The 20500-nt window shown below is 37.1% G+C and overlaps 1 protein-coding gene across 2 annotated transcripts; it reads right to left on the bottom strand.

The window, feature by feature from the left end:
* Positions 1-1419: 1419 nt before the first annotated feature.
* On the bottom strand, positions 1420-20117 carry LOC100890653. 2 transcript variants are annotated; one of them, XM_030972459.1, is made up of 22 exons: positions 20024-20117; positions 18363-18469; positions 17388-17472; positions 16271-16537; positions 15458-15736; positions 14877-14999; positions 13575-13683; positions 12810-13004; positions 12543-12779; positions 11574-11711; positions 10005-10254; positions 9540-9682; positions 7925-7999; positions 7379-7528; positions 6696-6736; positions 5865-6039; positions 5004-5075; positions 4464-4545; positions 3757-3818; positions 2678-2789; positions 2154-2245; positions 1420-1867 (listed from the first exon to the last, which is right to left on the bottom strand). In XM_030972459.1, the coding sequence occupies exons 1-22, from the start codon at positions 20042-20044 to the stop codon at positions 1713-1715; spliced, it is 2970 nt and encodes a 989-aa protein (XP_030828319.1). In that variant the 5' UTR covers positions 20045-20117; the 3' UTR covers positions 1420-1712. The 2 variants fall into 2 exon arrangements, with proteins under 2 accessions (XP_030828319.1, XP_030828318.1); XM_030972458.1 differs by having other exon boundaries at positions 12543-13004.
* Positions 20118-20500: the final 383 nt, after the last annotated feature.

The following is a 20500-nucleotide window of genomic DNA, read 5'->3' as shown; positions in this document are numbered from 1 at the left end:
TTTCTCCTCTTATTCTCTTTTAGTATTGCATTGATTAATGTTTAAGTTGAAGATAAGAAACAATAACAACTGTACAGAAGGAAAAAAATATATAAATGATTCAGTATATGCCATTTTGAACACTGTCACATTTATCTTTGGTATGCTAACTACTTTTAAACAATCAAATAGCTTTCAACAATTGTTTACTAACTTTCATTCTCTAAATTGAATGTCTGAAATGTTTCTTTATAAAAAATGAGTTTACTAATGAAATACACAACATTTATGAAAAGGAAAAGTATGATTTGGGACATCTTTAACAACAGCAAAAACACAACCTAGCTTTACATGTGTATAACATACTCAGGTTCATTGAAGGCTAGAAATTGATTTGTCAAACATTTGTAAAAATTACTACAGTCAAACCTGCTTTAGTGACCACCTGTCTACAAAGACCACCTGTCTACAAAGACCACATTTTTTGTTTCCCCTTGAAAATGGTTTCTCATTGAAACATGTACTAAAGGAACCTGTCTACAAAGACCACTTTTTGTGTTTCCCTTGGGGGTCGCTATAGACAGGTTTGACTGTATCTAAGACATTTCATTTATTTTATCAATTTACCAAGGAATTACGTAACATTAGAACAATGTTTGTTATTTAAACACATCTTTAACAGCTGGAAACAGCATGAGAGTTGTAGATATAACGTATTTACTCATGTATTTGGGTAACATTTTGCCTAAGTTCCATACATGTTTTTGAACGTGGAGAAATTATGACTCTTATGTTCATGAAATTGTTTGCTCTTTCAATGAACCTAACTTTTTTTTCAAATCGGTGAACATCCCTGAAAATTACCGCCTTTTTTACATAAAATTTCTAACTCTCATGCGAACACAAACTTAATATGAAGTGTTGCCAACGGGCCTAAAACAATGATTTATATAATGCGCATATGAAATAATGTATAATGAAAGAAATATATATATGGTTTTTAAATGGAACATGGTGGAACATAGTCATAACAAAACTTTTATTATAACATAAAATAAGGACTTACTATTAGAACTGACAGAATACATCTATCTACCGTACCTATTCACCAAACCTACAAGTTTTGGGACAAATATCAATGCTGTGTATGATTTATTACACTAGAATGGTGATTTTTCTTTGTTTTATTATTTAGTATTGTTACAAATCTCCCTATCTCCAGTTTTATATCTAGTGAAATACTGCTATCTCATTATAACTTCTATTTGATTGCAGGTCATGGTTATTGACATGTCTGACATTACGGATCCTGGTTTCCACTCTGGGTAGGATAATAGAATGATTTCAGATCTTGGTCTTAGTTTGGGTCTAACACCCTGTAGTGCCGTTGTTTGCATATCTTGGTTTCCAGGGTATCAGAGATAGTGGGTCCTGGTTACAACTCTGGTCTTACATGACAGCGTGATTTCAGTTCCTGTTGTTAGTTATGGTACAACAACCTGGGATATAGATTTGTGGTTTCAACTCTGGTTTAGAGTTCTAAGGTGATCTTAGTTCGGGTCTAAGACACTGGGGTTCCCAAGATGGTGAGTCCTGGTTTCAGCTCTGATCTAGTATGATGGGGTTGTATCAGTTCCTGGTTTTAGTTCTGTGCTAAGACTGGTGTTTCCAAGATTGCGAGTCCTGGTTTTAATTTCTGATCTAATATGTTGGGGTTGTTTCAGTTCCTGGTCTTAGTTCTGGTCTAAGACCCTTGGATGTCTGAGATTGTTGATACGGATAACCTTCAAGCTAGGGCACTTGGTAAGATGCTGGGCACAGTCAACTGACACACATGTATAATCCAGGTTAAGGAGAGTGAGATATGGCAATGACAGCACTGTGATACCTGCATTTGAATGAAAGATAGAACACATTGAAACATAATGTCAGATTTTATTCCAAAATTGTTTACATCCACACGTTATAAAATTTGCTTGTTTTCAACATTTTAGTTTAATCTACTAATTAAATATTATAAGAGATTCATGATATCTTTGTTGAAATAATAAAGTAGGAAACAAATATAATTAGTGCTGCCAATTTGATGAAGAAATTTTATTAATTAATTTATTTCGTTAATTCATTTACCCCTTAAAATGCTAGGTAAAGTATAGATAAGGAGTATTGCTTACCTCTTTCTGAAATGTTTGTTCTACTCAAATTGAGTCGAGATATGTGAGGACAGGAGTTGATCACATTAGATAGAAGAAACCGGTCTGTTATCCTGCGGACAAAAATATGACAGCATGAAAATAGTGATCTACGTCAAATCAAATTTAAATCATTAGCAATAGCAATTTTTAAATAATTTTTTAATGCACTTGCCAATTTTGAGGTAAGTAATCCTGGGACCCGTTTCTCAAAGCCTTTTTTCAATTACAAATTACAAAAATCAGTGACAAATCTGCTGATACCCAATTAGAAGCAAGGATTTCAGTAGCTTATAACAAAAACTGTCATTTGTCACTGATGACAAATTTTGTGAAACTCCCCCCTGTTCAGCCAAAATATAGATAACTAAACATTGAGGCCAATTCAATATGGACCCTTTCCACAGAAACAATCAACAACAAAAAATATAAAACAATATAAAATAAAGATCAAAAGCTTGCAGAGTCATCAATTTGAATCAAATGTATTGATGTGTAAAACTTACTTAGTTTCTGCCATGCTTAGAACTTGGAGCTTAGTCAGCTGACCTATGACCTTTGCCCCTTCATCGTCTACTAAAGTACGATCTAAGTGAAGTTCAAGCAACTCTGTCAGACCTTGATATACAAGAGGAGAGGAAACATGTAATACTAGCATGAGATGGTTTACAAGTAGATTACAAATTAATGAACATGACGGACAAAGAAAGAGGACAAAATACACAGTTCCTCATTCTACCCTCAACAATTGCTGTGGTAGACAAAGGAACATCCCTTCACTGCTATTATGTAAAAATGTGTAAAACAGGTGTCACATGCATATTCACCTGTTCTACACATTTTTACAAAATAGCAGTGAAGGGATGTTCCTTTGTCTACCATCGCAATTGTTGAGGGTAGAATGAGGAACTGTATATTTGTCCTCTTTCTTTGGCCGTCATGTTCATAGTGATTAGTGATGGATGAGTGACATTTCATTCAGCAATATTTGCTCAGAACTTTATTTCATCAAATGCATGGTTAGAAATAGATTTGAAATCTGGCTTTAAGTTAGATTTAGGGTTGGGGTTAGGGTTGGGGTTGAGATTATTGCTTGGTTCAAGGTTGATATTAGGACTGCAGTAAGGGAAGGGACTTGAATACATACATATTGCACATTGTTGCAACTAGCCACTACCCCAGTCTTTCCCAGGTAAATCATGATAAACATATTCAGTAGTTTTCCAGTCTCACAAGATATTGGTGTTCTAAAAATTCCTGAATCGGATTGGATTGGACAGTTGTCATCGTTCATTGAATATAAATAGAATACCGGTATAGAATATAAATGTCAGCGGCCAGATGACAATTCACAACTATTTAGTTGAATAATTGGCAAGACGATTGACAAAGTGGGAATCAACTCTCTTGTGATGATGGCATGAGCAGATTTTTTTTATTCACCATTTTAAAGTTCTGCATGTAAAAGATAGTTGACATTATGTTAAAATAATAGTGACAACAAAAATAGAAGTGAATCATAAAGGCACTGGGCTTACAACAAACCACTGAATTTCAGAATATCTGCATCGATACATGAACTTACCACTCAAGTACTGCATGCCTGCACTGGTTACCTTGGTGTTTGTGATAGAGAGTTTGTGAAGGCTGGTGAGGAAAGATTGAGAAGGTCATCAAAACAAATGAAGCAAACCTCTCATACCATCATCTTCCATCTCTCTTTCATCCCCTCTCTCTCTCCTCCCCCCTCTCTCTCTCTCTCTCTCTCCTTCTCTCCTCCTCCTCCTCTCTCTCTCTCCTCCCCCCTCTCTCTCTCTCTCCTTCTCTCCTCCTCCTCCTCTCTCTCCTCCCCTCTCTCTCCTCTCTCCCCTCCCATCCCACCCTTACATAGACCCCATCTACTTCTATTCTCTTTTATTTCTTACAGATGTATGGGTGCCACTTTGGCTCATACAGTGCCCTGACTAAAGTTTACAGAGATGTTTCTCCCTGTATATAAAAGTTCAGGTTGACTTAGCATCTTTAGGCAGATCTGCAGTGTTATTTTTTCTCAATTCCATTAGATAATTAAAATACTTGTTTGTGTTGAAAAAATGCGCAGCAATAAATGCCACTCCAGCGCATCATAATGTACAAAGAAAGAAAAACTAGATTTTCCCCTTTAAAAAAAAAAGAGCATATCATCTGATGAGAGCCACAAGAGCACCAACTCCTATCATTTTTCACAGAGTTAAAACTTGGTGGTTCTCAATAGAAGATGGTATTTTGAGTATTGTTTGAAAGGATTTCTACCTGGTCATATCAGCAAGATGGTGTATCCCTGCATCAGTGATATTGCTGTAGTCAGTCAGGTCTATTGAACACAGCGACATCCCTGCAAAAAGAAGACAGAACAATTATAGACTTCATTTTAAAAGCAAATGGTAAAAAAGATAAAGCAGGATATGTGAAAAGCATGGTGGAGAGCAAGGATTCCAAGAAAGCGACCAATTACTCTTCTCAAATTATATGGATTCATGATATTGTTAACAAACAAAACTGAAATTTAATTTGATTTTTTCTTTTCTTTATAGGGTTGCAAACAAACTGCTGATAAATCTAGAGAGTAATTACATACCTGTGCTAAAATTAATAGACTTTTTGTTTGTCAAAAGACTTGCTTGTTTGATATGTAAATTTGTATTTGAAAACATTATTAATGCTAAACAAACAAAAAACAAAAAAGTAAGCAATGAGCAATTTCATTTTAATTCTGTCAAGATCATACCAATGATGAAACAACATGTAGCTTCATGACATTACAAGTCATCATCTATCATAAATGGAGCTTACCTGCAATACACTTCAGACCATTATCTGTTGTTGTGTGTCTGTCAGGCAACGACAGCTGCATTAATTGTAACCCTAAAAAGAATGAAAGAAACAGACAGTTTATACATTTCTTTGCCAATATATTTACATTAAAAAATGTTTTCATTCATATTTGCACTACAAATATACAAAACCCAAAATAACTCACAGATGCACTTCTAAATTGATGGATACAGAGTTACCAGTGATTATCATATAAGATTAATATTTGAGTTTTAACTTTCCATTTCATTGTTAAATTTTATGGGTGCAACATTGACAAGGTATTGACCTGTTTCTGCTTACGGAAGAAATGAACAGCTATTTTGAGGTGAAACTCAAAGTCGAGCATCTAAATCCTTAAAGATAAACTTGAGTTCTGCTAAAAAAAGAAAATGAATTCTCACAGAATCAAATGAAACTTACACTGAATGTTCAAGATTACAAATAAATGTCATTTGCCAAACAATTTTGGTAGAAAATGTATACTGGCTGAGTAATGAGCATAGAAAGATAAGGAAATCAAGGTAAGTAGCCACACACCATTTGTGTAGTCCCATATACAGCTATCTGTGTACAGTGCTTGTTACTTTACCAAGACTGGACCAAATTTATTATGGTTTTGATGACTCCAGAACCTTGCAGTACACACCAATACTTATATGCTAGATGATCAACCTTTTCTGATCGATTCCACGTTTCTTTCACAATGCAATCCCATGACCAGAACTGGTCTATACCTTTAGGCAAAACTGTTGCCTATTGGACAAAAGGAGTTGGTAATCACCCCCCCCCCCCCTCCCCTCATTAAAAAATTAAAAGAGCGAGAAGGAAGATTCTTACCTTGAAGACAAGTGAGAGCTTCATCACCAGTGACACCCTCAACATGTGAGATATGAAGAACCTTGAGATGAGTGACCTGATGAAGCTTGAGCAAGGCATCTCTCTGCAGACGATTCCTAGACACGTTCAAGGACACTAACTGACTCAGGTGACCAACATGCTCCAGAGATTTCACCTGATGGATAAGACAGGAACCAGTCGGTAAGATCAAATATGCTCATCCTTAATCAAAAATACTCATCCTTAATTTAAGTGAATTACTAACTGACTCAAATGAACAAAGTGCTCTAGAGATTTCACCTGATGGATAAGACAGGAACCAGTTGGTAAGATCAAAATTACTCATCCTTAATTAAAATTAATTACTAACTGACTCAGGTGACCAGCGTGCTCTAGGGATTTCACCTGATGGATAAGACAGGAATCGATCGGTAAGATCAAATATACTCATCCTTGATTGCTACATTGATGTGAGGATGCCTTTACAACAATAAAGATTCACTGAATTTGTGTTGCACATGCGAGAGGAACACAGTAAAATTCATGACCACATGTTGACACCAATAGAGGTTTTTCTATTTTCTTGAAGGCCTGTTTTTTATTACTTTTAATCATATATTAAAATACTCTTGTAAGACTGTGACATAAAGACATGCCCACAAATATTAAGGATATGAGAATTTTCTGGATGAAAAAAAAAATGCTTTATCAAAATCTTTTGTTTTACTGGAAACCTCATACTGAGTGTTTGTGTGTGTGGTTAAATCTAGTTTATATCTAGCTTGGCCCAAGACCTTAAATCTGATGAGATTGAGACCGGTTGAGACATACCTGTGTCTGCTCAAGGCCTAGGTTCTTCAGCTTTGATAACCCTGTAATAACACAAATATAAAGGTAAAATTACAATTTAAACAAGAAGCAGCTTATAGGTCATACACTCTAATAGAAAAGTGACATTATGAGTTCCAAAATAAAGCACATGGGTACTTTTAAAACCAGCTTATGAATGCAGTGGTAAAATTTCATTCATACTTGAATTTGAAAAGACATTGTTTGAAATACATACAAAAAGTACTAACTACATTCACAACAGATTTCAAAATCCATCCTTTTCATTAGACATTGCTACTACGACTAGGGATATTCTTTCATTTAGACATATAAAGAACAAGAAAGCTCTCACAAAATTGTTAAATCTTTTTAAAACTACTGCCAGCAAATACATCATGTCCAAGCTAATCTACATTATGGCCCAAATTCACAAAGGAGGTTTACATTTAACCCATAGTTTAAACCTTCATTTACATAACCCATGGTTTAAAAATTAGCGCAAAGTAAGTGTACCTTGCCTTGCGCGAGTCTAATATTGGACCTCTTGACTGTGGTGCACTTATTTTGCGCTAATTTTAAACCATGGGTTATGTAAATGAAGGTTTAAACCATGGGTTAAATTTAAACCTCCTTTGTGAATTTGGGCCTATAACTTTATGGTGAATTGACTTAGAGATACCTACTTGCTAAGAAGAGTACTGCCATGTCTGTCACATTGGTCCTATTGAGACTCAGGTTTGTGAGGTTGGGTGGAGGGACAGCTACAAAGGTTTCTAATCCGGCATCCGTCACGCCGGTCCCTTCAAGCAGTAATGTTGTTAAACTTGAAAACTCTGAGAAAGAAAGGCCCAAGAAACAAACAAGGATTATGTTTTCAATTCGACAAAGAGGATTATCATCACTGAATATCATAAATACACTGGGGCTTGTTTAGATATGGCGCAGTAAACTGCCAAAAAAAAGCCATCACGTTTTTTTAAACGTGTAAATGAATAGCAACTGCGGGCAACAAAATACTTGTGGTATTCACTAAGCTCCGTCTTACAGGATACACAAATATGAAGCGTACTACACTTTACGTCATCACAAAAGAACCATCACGGTTTTGCTGTTTCATATCTGAACGAGCCTTTCTTTTTTAATTCTCTTTCAGCAAACAGCTATTTAACTGATATGACTTAAAAGTACTATCTTGGTCGAAGTTGAAGAAATACAATGATAACGCATACCTTGTACAGTTTGGAAGACCTTGTCAGTGAGACTCTTGTTGTTGCTCAGGTTCAGATGTTGTAGTTTCTTCAGACCTACAATGTGACATGACAGACAGACATTGAAGAATGTAAAGTCATTGAGCATCAGGAAATTCTTCACCTTTGATCAGTCCAAGCTATGTCCATGATTTTAAATCAAAGCCAATTGCGTAGTCTTTACGTATATGTACCAGGATCAGAGCGTGAAGTGCATTTAGTACACATGGGTTGTTTGCAACATGGGCAGTTTGGGGCCCCGTATCACCGTCCTGCATGCATCGTTTGAATACATAGGTGCATATAACACATAAGACACAAAGCCCATGATCGGAAATTAAGAAAAACGTCAATGAAAACTAGATGGAACTTTGACTGCGCGCCAGGTCAAAAATGATGCCTCCGCCATAGAGCAATTTTACAAACCAAAACAGAAACAATTTTTAAATTCAAGTTTGATTGTAATCCATCTGTGGGTTTTAATGATAATGCATGCACAAGCTATTTTTGGCATACATAATGAGCCATGTGACCTTTGACCTTCGACCTGGTGACCCCAAAATCTAATCAGTTCATTGGCTCTGCAAGATACATACATGACTTGAGTTTGATAGTAATCTGTCTATTTGATCTCATGATAATGCGATCACAAGCTATTGTTGGATACATAAAGACCCCTGTGACCTTTGACCTGGTGACCCCAAAATCGAATCATTTCATTGGCTCTGCAAGATACATACATGACCTGAGTTTGGCAGGAATCCATCAATCGGTTCTTGAGATAATGCGATCACAAGCTATTTTGCATACATAATGAGCCCTGTGACCTTTGACCTTCGACCTTGTGACCCCAAAATCTAATCAGTTCATTGGCTCTGCAAGATACATCCATGACTTAAGTTTGGCAGGAATCCATCAATCAGTTCTTGAGATAACGCGATCACGAGCCATTTTCGCATACATTATGAGCCCTGTGACCTTTGACCTTGGATCTCGTGACCCCAAAATCTAATCAGTTCATTGGCTCTGTGAGATACATACATGACTCAAGTTTGGCAGGAATCCATAAATCGGTTCTTGAGATAACGCGATCACGAGCCATTTTCGCATAAATAATGAGCCCTGTGACCTTTGACCTTGGATCTCGTGACCCCAAAATCTAATCAGTTCATTGGCTCTGTGAGATACATACATGACCCAAGTTTGGCGGGAATCAACCAATCGGTTCTTGAGATAACGCGATCACGAGAACGGGACGTACGGACAGACGTACGGACGTATGGACGGACGTACGGACGGACGGACAACCCAAAAACATAATGCCTCCGGCTACTTTGTAGCGGAGGCATAAAAAAAAAAAACAGAACAGTTGGCATCTCTGAAAGTGACATGCATAATAAATCTTAAGACAATGGATTTGCACAGGCATATAAAGATACAAACACAATGAACATTATTCTCAAAAGCCACTTAATTATAGTCAACTTTAGTTTAAATGTTTGGCCTTCCACAAACAAGTGGACTATTCAAGCCCATTTGAACATAGTCCACTGTGATTAATACGAGCCGATACCTCCATCCTGATTGAGACACCTACTTGTAATCTGTAGCAGCCCCTGATCTGTGATGAGCGGACACGACGCCAGATTGAGAGATGAGAGATGGATATGAGGGCGCACCGTCTGAAGAAGCTCATTGGTGGTGTACTTGTAGCAGTCCAAGGCTAGACGTTGCAAGTGGCTGTAGGGAGCAAACCAAAGCAAAATGGAAGGATAAAAGTGAAGGGAATGGCGTCATCAACTTGCTAATTTGCATACGGCCTATGTGATACACATCACTAGTTCATGAAATTGTGCAAAAAGTTCACTGTTTTATTTGTTTAATATTTCTCCATTTATTCAATTCAACTTGCAAATGTGCCGGACTTGTCCTTTAAGAATGGGGTTAGGCACAATGTCGGGGCCGGGGTCAAAATTTAGAATTTGACTAAGATAGGAAATTGCATACACAGCAAAGACACCCAATACCTAGCTACTTTACCTTTGATATAATCATAACTTACCAAGGAATAAACATCATCAATGTCTTTGGTCTGAGATGTCCTGACTTCTTGAGTTCAGTCAACAGCCTCTCTGCCACTGTGGGTGGCACTGCTTCCAGTCTGCTGAGTCCTCCCGGGTGGCCTTCCAAACGCTTAGAGGTACACTTGACGCACATGTCTAGCAGGGTAGGGATGGGTCTCTCTGTGGGTGGGGAGGTCTGGCTGAGTGGGGTCGGGGCAACGTTGACAAGCCTCTGTAATGCTGCAGCAGCTGTATCATGGATACAAACAAGGAACTAGATGATAGATCTAAATGTCATCTCGAGTTGTGGTCATGATGGAAATAAAATTGCAGAGATTTAAATCAAACTTACATAAACGATAAATGCCATGCAATTTAGTTGCATACCATATCTATATATATATATAAGAGGTTCATATTGACTTTAAAAAGTCAAAGGGCCACTCTAACCCAATTAACATAGCATTTTAACACATGAATACACCTCTACTTATTAATATTCCAGCCCCTGATTTTTTCAGAAAATCTCTAAATTGACCAAAAAATGGTAATAACCATCCATTTTTCACGCTTGCTAGGCTACGCCCCTTGAAAAAAGGTAATACGGTCACGTGGCTTGATGAAGCATTTGAGGTCATTGCGGGCATGTCCTATTTGATAATTTGATAATTTGACAAAATTGCCAGAAACGTACTGGGTTTATCAAGTGCATATTATTTTTTGTATAAATGTCTTTTTTTTCTTCAATTAATATCATAGTTTGCCTTTTTAAAGACATTTTAATGCCTTAATAACCGAGAAGTCTCCTGCAGTGATGTCATATGCTATTGCACAATAAAGCTCAGAAACTGGGCTTTTTTCTGAGCGTTTTGAGTCATCATTTTTAAAGCTAGATTCCAGAATTATTGATGATTTCTAAGAAAAATCATTGTCATGTTCAGAATCTCTGTCAAAAATTGTTCAACATGTCTGTTTTTGATTTTTTAGCCCGTTTTGGTTAGAGTGGACCTTTAAGCTAGTCTTCCAGATCAAGTGTTAGGCTTCAGAATATGTTGTTTCAGTAAATGTGATTTCCAGCAGGTGTGCGTATAGTTTACTTGCCCAAAACAACCTAATAACTGCATTGTATACAGTTCAAAAATTAGTTTTGGTCAAACCAAGACTGAAGATTTAAACTGAGAGATAGCAGGAAGCTTCCAACATCAAGCACAAAAAGAAAAGTAAAAAGAACAGTAAAAGAACAATTTACTCAGTTCTGGAACTGCATAATCTGTATTCAAAGGTTTTATACATAATTTAAACTGCCTCTGCCTCTACTACTAATACAGTGCTGTACTACTTTGACTATTACTACAGTGAAACCTGTCTATAAAGACCACTCAAGGGAGATAGGAAAAGTGGTCTGCATAGGCAGGCAGTCTTTGTGTACAGGTTTCTGCAATACATGTATCCATGGCAAAGTCTATTCGAGGGTAAAAGAAAAGAGGTTTTTGAAGACAAAGGTCTTTCTACACAGGTGGTTGCTAAAGCAGGTTTCACTGTATTACATAAAATGTTGAGAATATTACCAATACGACCAGGACTTGGAGCTGCTTCCCCTCCTTCTCCCTCTTGCTCCCCTTGAGCATGGGCAAATCCGTAATCGAATCTCCCCGGTCCGTCAATGTTCAGACGACGCCCTTCTCCCCATGCATGTTGACCAAATCCTATCAGAGAAGAATTTGTATGGTATTATTCATAATAAAGCGGGCACACATATTTAGATGTACTGCATGTACTCTAACATGCAGTACTATTGCAGTGACTGATCTGGTTACATGTATAGTATACTGCATCAGATACATTAATCATAACTTAGATTACTGACCAAGCTGTTCAGAGAGTCAATGGCTTTATCTTCCCAATGTTTAGCACCAAACATCTCAAGCCCCTTTTAATTCATTATTTTTTGACGATTGATTTCCTGTTCATATGCTCTAAACAAAAAAGATATTGGTCATTTAAAAAACATATGACATTATTTTCTGAGTATTCATACCAGGGATTCTTCCTCTAGATCCTCATGCAATGTCAAACATCTTTTCTCGCATGACACAATGTTGCCTGAGGCTGAGACATGGTTTGAAAAAGAATATTGTCAACTATAAAAGTACCTTCATTCACAAAAAAACACAGAGATTTTCACAGCAAGAAACTTTAACGAATCATACAAATCTGGTGTTGTGTCAATTGTAATTTGATTATAATGTGGCATAAAGCTTTTAAAAATGCTAACCACTTGCAAACTTTACAAGCATTTCATGGGCACATTTCTAGTTATAAAGTAAACAACAAAATAAATACCATAAACATGACTGCAGATATAAGATTTATACACATTTTTAATTTGTTTTCACTCCAGAATATAAACAGAGTTACTTGCTTGCTCATAATTATCTGAGGACCAATTTGGACATATTTCAGAGACTTATCAATGCTTTATGCACAACAATTGATACAAAATGCATGAAATGGAAGACACACATAGAGTTACTAACCTGGTCCTCCTGGTCTACCACCACCACCTCCCATCATACCAGCCATGTACTGCAACTCAGGAGGAACTGCCTGTCCCCACATGTCAACATCGCCCCCATCATCATCACCCATCTCATCCTCCTCTCCCTCATCCTCCTGCAGACCGCGTCCTAGCCCGGCCTCATCCACGGCCATCCTCTCTTCTCCATCACTTACATCAAAGAGTCTTTCTCCTCTGATTTCTTCCATCTCTGCATCATCCATAGCAACCACTCCTCCTCCTGCTCTCTCCATCCCACCCTCTTCTTCACTGGCCTCTCCCTCTACCTGCTCCTCCCCCATGGTATGACCCCGCCCCCATCGGTGCACCGGTGTCTGCATAGGCTCAGCAAAGTGGTTTGGCATGGGTTCAATCCTCCTAGGTAATCTTCCGGAGGATGGTTGGCCAGTATTGAGATCTTCAGGCAAACCTGGTGCTTGAGCTGTAACAATGAGAAAGAAGCAACAACTTACTGTAATGCTTCTTTTGATCAAATATTTAATTTACAATTAAGAACATCAAGCCTTTAGTAGTCAACACATATTTTGTATCATTAATTTCATAACAAAATCACATTATTGCAAGCAGGCTAAAAAAAAAAAAAATATATATATATATATATATATAAATAAATGTAGCAATTAGATGCTAGATATAAAGCCAAGGTCATTATGCATATTTTCCCTTGACAGCACCCCATCCCTCCTGTTCAATTCTCAGAGTGGGACCAAATATTATGATAGAGTGTTAAATGGCTTAAAAAGACTCAAACATGTTTATAACCCGTTTATAATAACTAAAGGTACCAACAACAGTCCTTTACATTTAAATACCAATCAGTGCAAGTGTAATCATAAAGATAGGCTATTAGGTTCTTCATGAAAAATGCCATCTTATGTATAATATAATGATTATAAAGATATATCATATACTGAGAGCCGGAAGGATCTTAAAGATATGTGTTTTATGCCATTCTGCCTCTAAGCATAGGATACAAAGAGCACAAAGTTACCTTGTGAGGGACTACCTGCTCTGACAACCAGACTTCCGCTTGGTGTAAGGCTTAAATCATAAAGAGATTTGGTGAGCTCCTCAGCAGTATATACCTTCCTTGGAAATGGCTGAATGAAGAGAGAAAAAGTATAAAAATGTGAAAAATGTTTCAAAAGCCCAAATTCAACTTACAATATTTACAAACTTTATTGATATTATTGCGGGAATCTCAAGTTTGTGGGAAGGCTCATTTGGAACAGGATAATCATGAACAGACAAGGAAATTAAAACTTCATAAAAAAACAATCATATTTTCTTCAGTTAGCATACACTACCCACAATAAATATATTTATATAGTGCATGCTGCAATCATAATTATAAATCTTTAGGTCAGTCAGGAATCCCATGACTTTACAAGCTGATCGCCTGTCTGATTATCAAGATATTTATGATTGGAATTTGAAATTTCCAACGGTTTTTATAACACCACAGTCTATTGGGCAAAATGAGTACCGGTATGGTAAAACCGGCCACTCAAAGATTTTTTATGTATTGAAACACTGCACAATCATTTTGAAGTGCAATATGTTTAGGGCTACAATATTACACCATATCATTCATACATTCATAACACTTAGGGCCAAGCATCTCAGATTTGTAAAACTGTAAACATTGTTAAACAATGAGAGATCGGATAAAAATTTCTGATCGTCGATCAATAAAAATGATTGGAAAAAAATTGGCAGAATTTTTTTTCTTCTTTTTTTTTAATGCCAAAAATGTTCAAGTTTATGGCTATCAAATACATAATCCAAGATGGCGGCCCGCATGTTTTGCCTCTTCTCTTAGACCAATATTATTAATTTCATAGTCATGAAAGGCACTAAATATCTACAAACATGGTCTACAACAACTCCAAATGAGAAAATAATGCAAGCTTGGAATTTTTTTATTAGCATTTGATAGCCCAAGACTTGAAATTTTTTGGGATAAAAAATATATTAAAAAAAAAAAAATTAAAAAAATCAGCAGACTTTTTTTTGCCGATACCGATCACAGGTGCGAGGGTGTCGTTCCGATCAAAGCCCCAACTTACAGGATTACTTTAAAATAGAAATTGAAAAAATATTAATCTAAGAAAAGCCTTAATCCTGTTCTGTTGTGCACTTGAAATCATTCTTCAACCTGTTGAAATCTAATTTCAAGATAATTCAGATAACTACAAGACTGTAATCTATTAAAAATATGGAAATTGTCTCTAATCAGCTCATTCCTTTTACATAAAAAATCCTTAAAGCGAAATATTCACACTGTCCGTACCTGCATTAGCTCTACATTGTCACCCAGAGATGGCTGAAGCTCTTTGATCTTGCTGATGACTTCACTCAACAAAGAACTGGAGGAGAATGTCTCCCTCATGTGCTGACCAGATGGAAGACGTATCTGTGAAGAGAAATGGAATCAAGATTCACTTTCTCATAATATCGCTACTTAGACATGCAATATTTTGCATACCTCGTCTAATCTGACTACACCATTATATTGCACAGATTGGGAAGTATTTCAAAAGTTGATGTGAGTCCATTTCTAGAACATAATAATAATTTTAATGGATATCATCTCAATAGTTTGTATATAAGGTATAATATATATATGTTTGAATCATAGTTATCATCCTGTGTCTGATTAAGCTTGTTAACAAGCATTTACTTGCTTTCTTAGCACTCACTTAAAAGGAATATTCCATTATCCTATATTTGATCATGTAGATCTACAGCTCAAGACAATAAAATCAAGTCGTATAAAAATCACCACCAAAATCATTATCATCATCATCATCATTGCCACAGACATATGAAGCATGATATTGTGGAGAAAGAAAGACAATCTGCCAGTGGTACCTGTAGAGTGCAGTTCACTGGGGGTTCAGGAGCAAGGCTTTTTGTCTCTTTAGCTGTGTCCTTTCCTTCTTTACTCCCAGAAGGCACATCTAGAGAACGGTCTGACTGCGGTGAAATCTCAGGACTCATTGAGACCGTTGCTGGTGTGTCTTTGAGCTCTGATGATATCACAGAACCTGATCCTGAAGCAGTTGGGCTAGTTGGTGATGGGTGCGATGGTGTCTTGAGTTGTTTGGCTTTGCGGTCGTCTTCAATCCCTTTTAAAACTATGTCATGAGCCTGAATTTAATGAAAACACTTTTTTTTAAAGTGGATCTTTAGTCGAACATACAAGTCATAAACAAGACATTCATAATCTGTTGGACTTCTTTTTTTTCCCTTGCTGTCTGTATTAAAAGAAATGTTTCCAGTTTATCATTAAGGGTAGGTAGCTTCTGATAATCCTTTCTCCCTACTTCAAATAATGATGACCAAGAAATGAAAATGATAGCATCAAATGTAATATTCAAAGTTTAACCGCACTTACATAAAATCCAAATTCAAAGGTCTTTAAATTTTGTAAGCCTTTTACAATGCACCCTTTCTGTTGTGAATTTGTGATATGAGTTAGATATGCATTGTGAGTTCCAACTACTTATTAACCGAGTGTGGTCTGTTTATAGAACTATTTGGTGAGGAGGTGAGTTTGTTAATATGAGATTGTATGACCATATCAAACATAGAATCCGTATGGGTATCATATCGAGTACAGAGAAATTAAAGCACAATGTAAGCTAGAAATGTCTCTACTATCATATCCTTTAAAAAACCCACCTTCTTCTTCCGCATTCTCTCATCCTTGTATTTTGCAGAAAGTTGCTCCCTCTGTTCCCGCTCCCAGCGGTACTTGTCTTCTCTCTTCTTGTCTGTCAGGGAGAATCTACTTACAACATTTTCTGACTCACTACTCCCAGGAGGAGTCTGCTCAACAGATGGAACAGCAGGACCAGAAGGGGAGGGGACAGTTGGCACAGATGTTGGCGGCATACTGAAAGGGAGATAATTCTGGTCTTGGGAGCTAACGCTTGATGATTGTTGTGCCTACACATTAAAAAGAGGATGTATAAAAATCTGTGGCTTAAATTAAGTATTGGCAGAAGAAGAAGAAAATTAGTCCAAAATTATGTTGGATACCGTATTTGCCGGCGTAAAGGCCGCAGTATTTTTGGAAGAGAAAATATCAAAAAGTCGGGGTGCAGCCTTTACGGCGAAAGAGTAAAAAAAAAAAAAAAAAACTCAAGTAAAAACCAGCACGAATTTGCACATATGGGACTACGAACATGAATACGAAAATAAATAGCTAAACCAACATTTGCCGATAGATCTTGATCTAAGTTCGTGCCAATGCATTGCAAAAGTAAAGGAAGGGACCATTTAACCGAGCTGCCGCGAAGCATCCATCCCGAAGTCGCCATTTTGTTTTCCATTTCATGCAGTTTCGCATTACACCGTACATTGTGGTAGGGGTATATATCGGAAACCAAATCTGCCCGCGATCACTTTTTGAGCTAATCTTCCGGTAAATTATAAGAATATTGATGAATTTGGTATCAGTTTGTAAAAAAAAAATAGTGTTTTACGAGAAAATTATGATTATTTTTATGATTAGTTGGGGTGCGGCCTATGAGGCGGTGCGGCCTTATCGCCGGCAAATACGGTATTACATTTCTTGACTCTAAATGAACATTTAGAACAATTTAACAACTTTTAAGTCATGTGATTGTTACTGAATTGACTGCAACTTTTGATATTTCGCCTTAGATTTGAATAAACTCATTCAATACTCTGATTATGAACAAACATTATACAAGCATCTAAGCTATGTTTCAGGAATTAAAAGCATGTACTAACTCCTACAATTATACTCCTTTCCAGGTCAGAACATCCTTACCGGTACTTGTGATGATGGTCGAAGGGAGAGCGTAGTTGTTGGTCTCGTTGAAATTTCTTGAGTTCTGTCTCCACCTTGCAATAACCTGAGAGAAGAAAATCATATACAAGAATGTTCATAGCAGGATGAATTTTGAGGTAGTTGGCTCAAAGCCATGTGGTAGACCTTACAAAAAAAATGGAGACACATTAAGGAGAAAGGAGACACATCTTGCCTTACCCAGCCAGGTAGATGCTGAAAACCAGAAGGCTTGGAGAAGGGCCATAAGGGAAATGAAACATCCAACCCCACTGCTTGGCAAAACCAGACGCTAAATGATGACGATGATGTACTCTTCCATGCCACTCATACACGTACATGTTCACGGTTAAAGAGAGGTCATATTTTTGCCAAAGGAGAGGCAAGAAAGCTGTCTGCAACTGGAAATATGAGGTTATCCATTTTATCATTTTATGCACAAATAAGCTTCTTGAATCTCTCATACCGTCATCAATATAAAGAAGCTGTAAATACAATTACTATTCAACTGCTTTTGAATCAAGTTAGAATTCATTGTGGCAAGTAGGGTCTACACATTAACAGCATAATTATAGAGAAGATATACACCCATGTCATTCAATACACAAGTGGAAGAATGACTGAATTCCATTAGAGCAGTTTCTTAGTTTTTAAGAACAACTTAAAAATGTATAAGTTTGGGTCTTTGTTTAAATGCATACCGGGTTTTGTTCAATAGGAAGCCTACTAAAAAAAAAAGGAGGATTTTGTTCTCCTTCATACTCAAGGTAAGGGGGCATGGTCTGCTAACAAAACTTGCTGGGTCTATTCTCTTTGGCTACAAATGCTGGGGGTTGGGCCCTTCTTCAATGCATGTTGTCTCTGTGGAGCCAGAAGGGCATTAGCTCATATACTTTAACACAAAGATAATGCTCTTCTGGCTCCAAACAAACAATATTCACTTCCACACATTCTTACCATTCTACAGCTTCATGTACAGTAAGTTTTCCTGCCTGTATCGCTGCTTGACCACGGTCCAAGTCAAATCCCATACTAGCCAAGGTGACTAGTAAGGAGTCCACGGTCTGCATTTGATCAAAATGACAAACTATAGGTAAATGCTTCAATATCAAATTATCATTTGTTATCTGAATTAAATTAAATTGATTTGCTGAAGTAGACGATTCTCAAACGCCTGGACGAGCACCCCATTGTCGGTATTGTATGCGATTGGATTGTGCAGTGGTTTGCCGTGCAACCTGTGTGAAAATGTAATAAAATGTCCTTGTTTTTAGGTAAAATACTCCCAAGAAAAGGGAAAATCGATGTGAAACAGGTAGGAAAGATAACAACCTTTAAATCATGACCATTATTTGAACAATTGTTGAAGATTTAGTTGATTTTTATTAAGTTAAAGTGTGATATCTCCACGCCCGAGTCACGAGTCAAAGTCTGGATACAATTCTAAACTAGCATCCAATAGTTACCAGCACCCCATCGTCGGTATGGTATACGATTGTATTGTGCAGCAATTTGCTGTGAATCCCGTGAGAAAGTGTATATAATAAGTCTTTGTTTTTAGAAAAAATACTCCAAAAAAAGTAAGAAAATTGACAAGAAACAGGTAGAAAAGTAAGGAAACATAACGACTTTAAAATCAGTACCATTATTTGAACAATTGATGAGGGTTTAGTCGATTTTCGGTATGTTTTAGTAGGGTATCTCCAAGCAGGAGTTCGGGGTCAAAGTCTGGATAGACTTCTGAACAAAGTCAATAGGAAGCGCTCGCGCGCGCCGTGATCTACAGCACAAGCGGGCGGAGCAGGTATCCCACGCCGGAGCTCCCGGGTGCTCGCCTGGCCGAAGACAGGCACAGCGGTGATCGGAAGTTGGAATCTGAATTAGACAGACATATCGTGTGTGCGTGGCAGGGTCCGGCTGCATTGATTTAATACATGCGATGAGATACTTTTGAGCTTGCAACTAACACAAAATCGGGCTCTAAATCTGAAAAATACTTGAAATAAAGCTGATTTTATGGTACCCATATTTCTTACATACACGCGAAGAAACTAGATTTTTCAGATTTGGGTAGTGGGACCGCCGATTACATCGCTAAAATGTGATATTTTAGGATATATTTTCCATTGCAAATGTGGTTCTTCAGTGACTCTGACATGGTATGGTATGTGTGGGATATGTGTTGTGCTATTATGCGATGTATTTTAAAGGGATTTTACCATGCATCCAATGGATCGGCCGAAAACTGGAGCTGTCTGATTACCGGCTCCTTTACTCTAATTACGATTACAACTAACATAAAATTCATCAAAGCCACTGTCCAATATTGGTCGGGTGCGGGAAAGTGTGATTTTGGACACATTTGAGATGTTGTTTACCTACCTCTCCATGCAGTGGTATGGGAGGCGGTTAAGGCTCCCTTGAATAGGCTAGTCACACTCACAGAACAAAAATCATTCAGTCACAGCACAAAAGTCAGTACATGGGACAAGTAGTAAATTAAAGTGGCCAAACACTTATTGATAAAAATCGAAATATCGACATTTTTACTTCCTTAAAATTTACTCTTGTTGTTATAGACTCATCACAAAATCATACTTGTACTAAATCATACGTACCAAATCACTTGGAGAACTCATAATTCGCCACTCTTAGTTAGAATCATTTAGGAATTATTCGTTTTCTGGCAGCCTCACGTCACTATGCTAGCTTCGATTAAGCAAATGCAAAAAGAGGGGAAAATAATTCTTTCTTCTTCCTCTTCTGTTTGTTGTTGTTGTTGTTAATAGGTCCTGTTATATTTGTTGTCTTCTTCTTTTTCTTCTTCTTTTTTATTCTTCTTTATCTTCTTCTTCTGTTTCTCCTTCTTCTTCTTCTCCTTCCCCCTCCAACATCTTTTAATTTAATTGACATATTTTCCTATCCCTTTGGCCCCTTTGGCCTTTCACATCAACGAAAATGATTAACTGGCCGAATTGGGGAAAAACTTATAATTTTTTTTAAATATCGGGCTTTCCCACCAAAAAATGAATTAATTGTAAAATGTGGATTGAGTATTTTATCAAGTCATCATACTATTCATACTTTATTTAATT

The sequence above is a fragment of the Strongylocentrotus purpuratus genome, unplaced genomic scaffold (assembly GCF_000002235.5).
Source record: "Strongylocentrotus purpuratus isolate Spur 01 unplaced genomic scaffold, Spur_5.0 spur5_scaffold_6, whole genome shotgun sequence".
Classification (NCBI taxonomy): Eukaryota; Metazoa; Echinodermata; class Echinoidea; order Camarodonta; family Strongylocentrotidae; genus Strongylocentrotus; species Strongylocentrotus purpuratus.
This window is presented reverse-complemented; position numbering and strand designations above follow the sequence as displayed.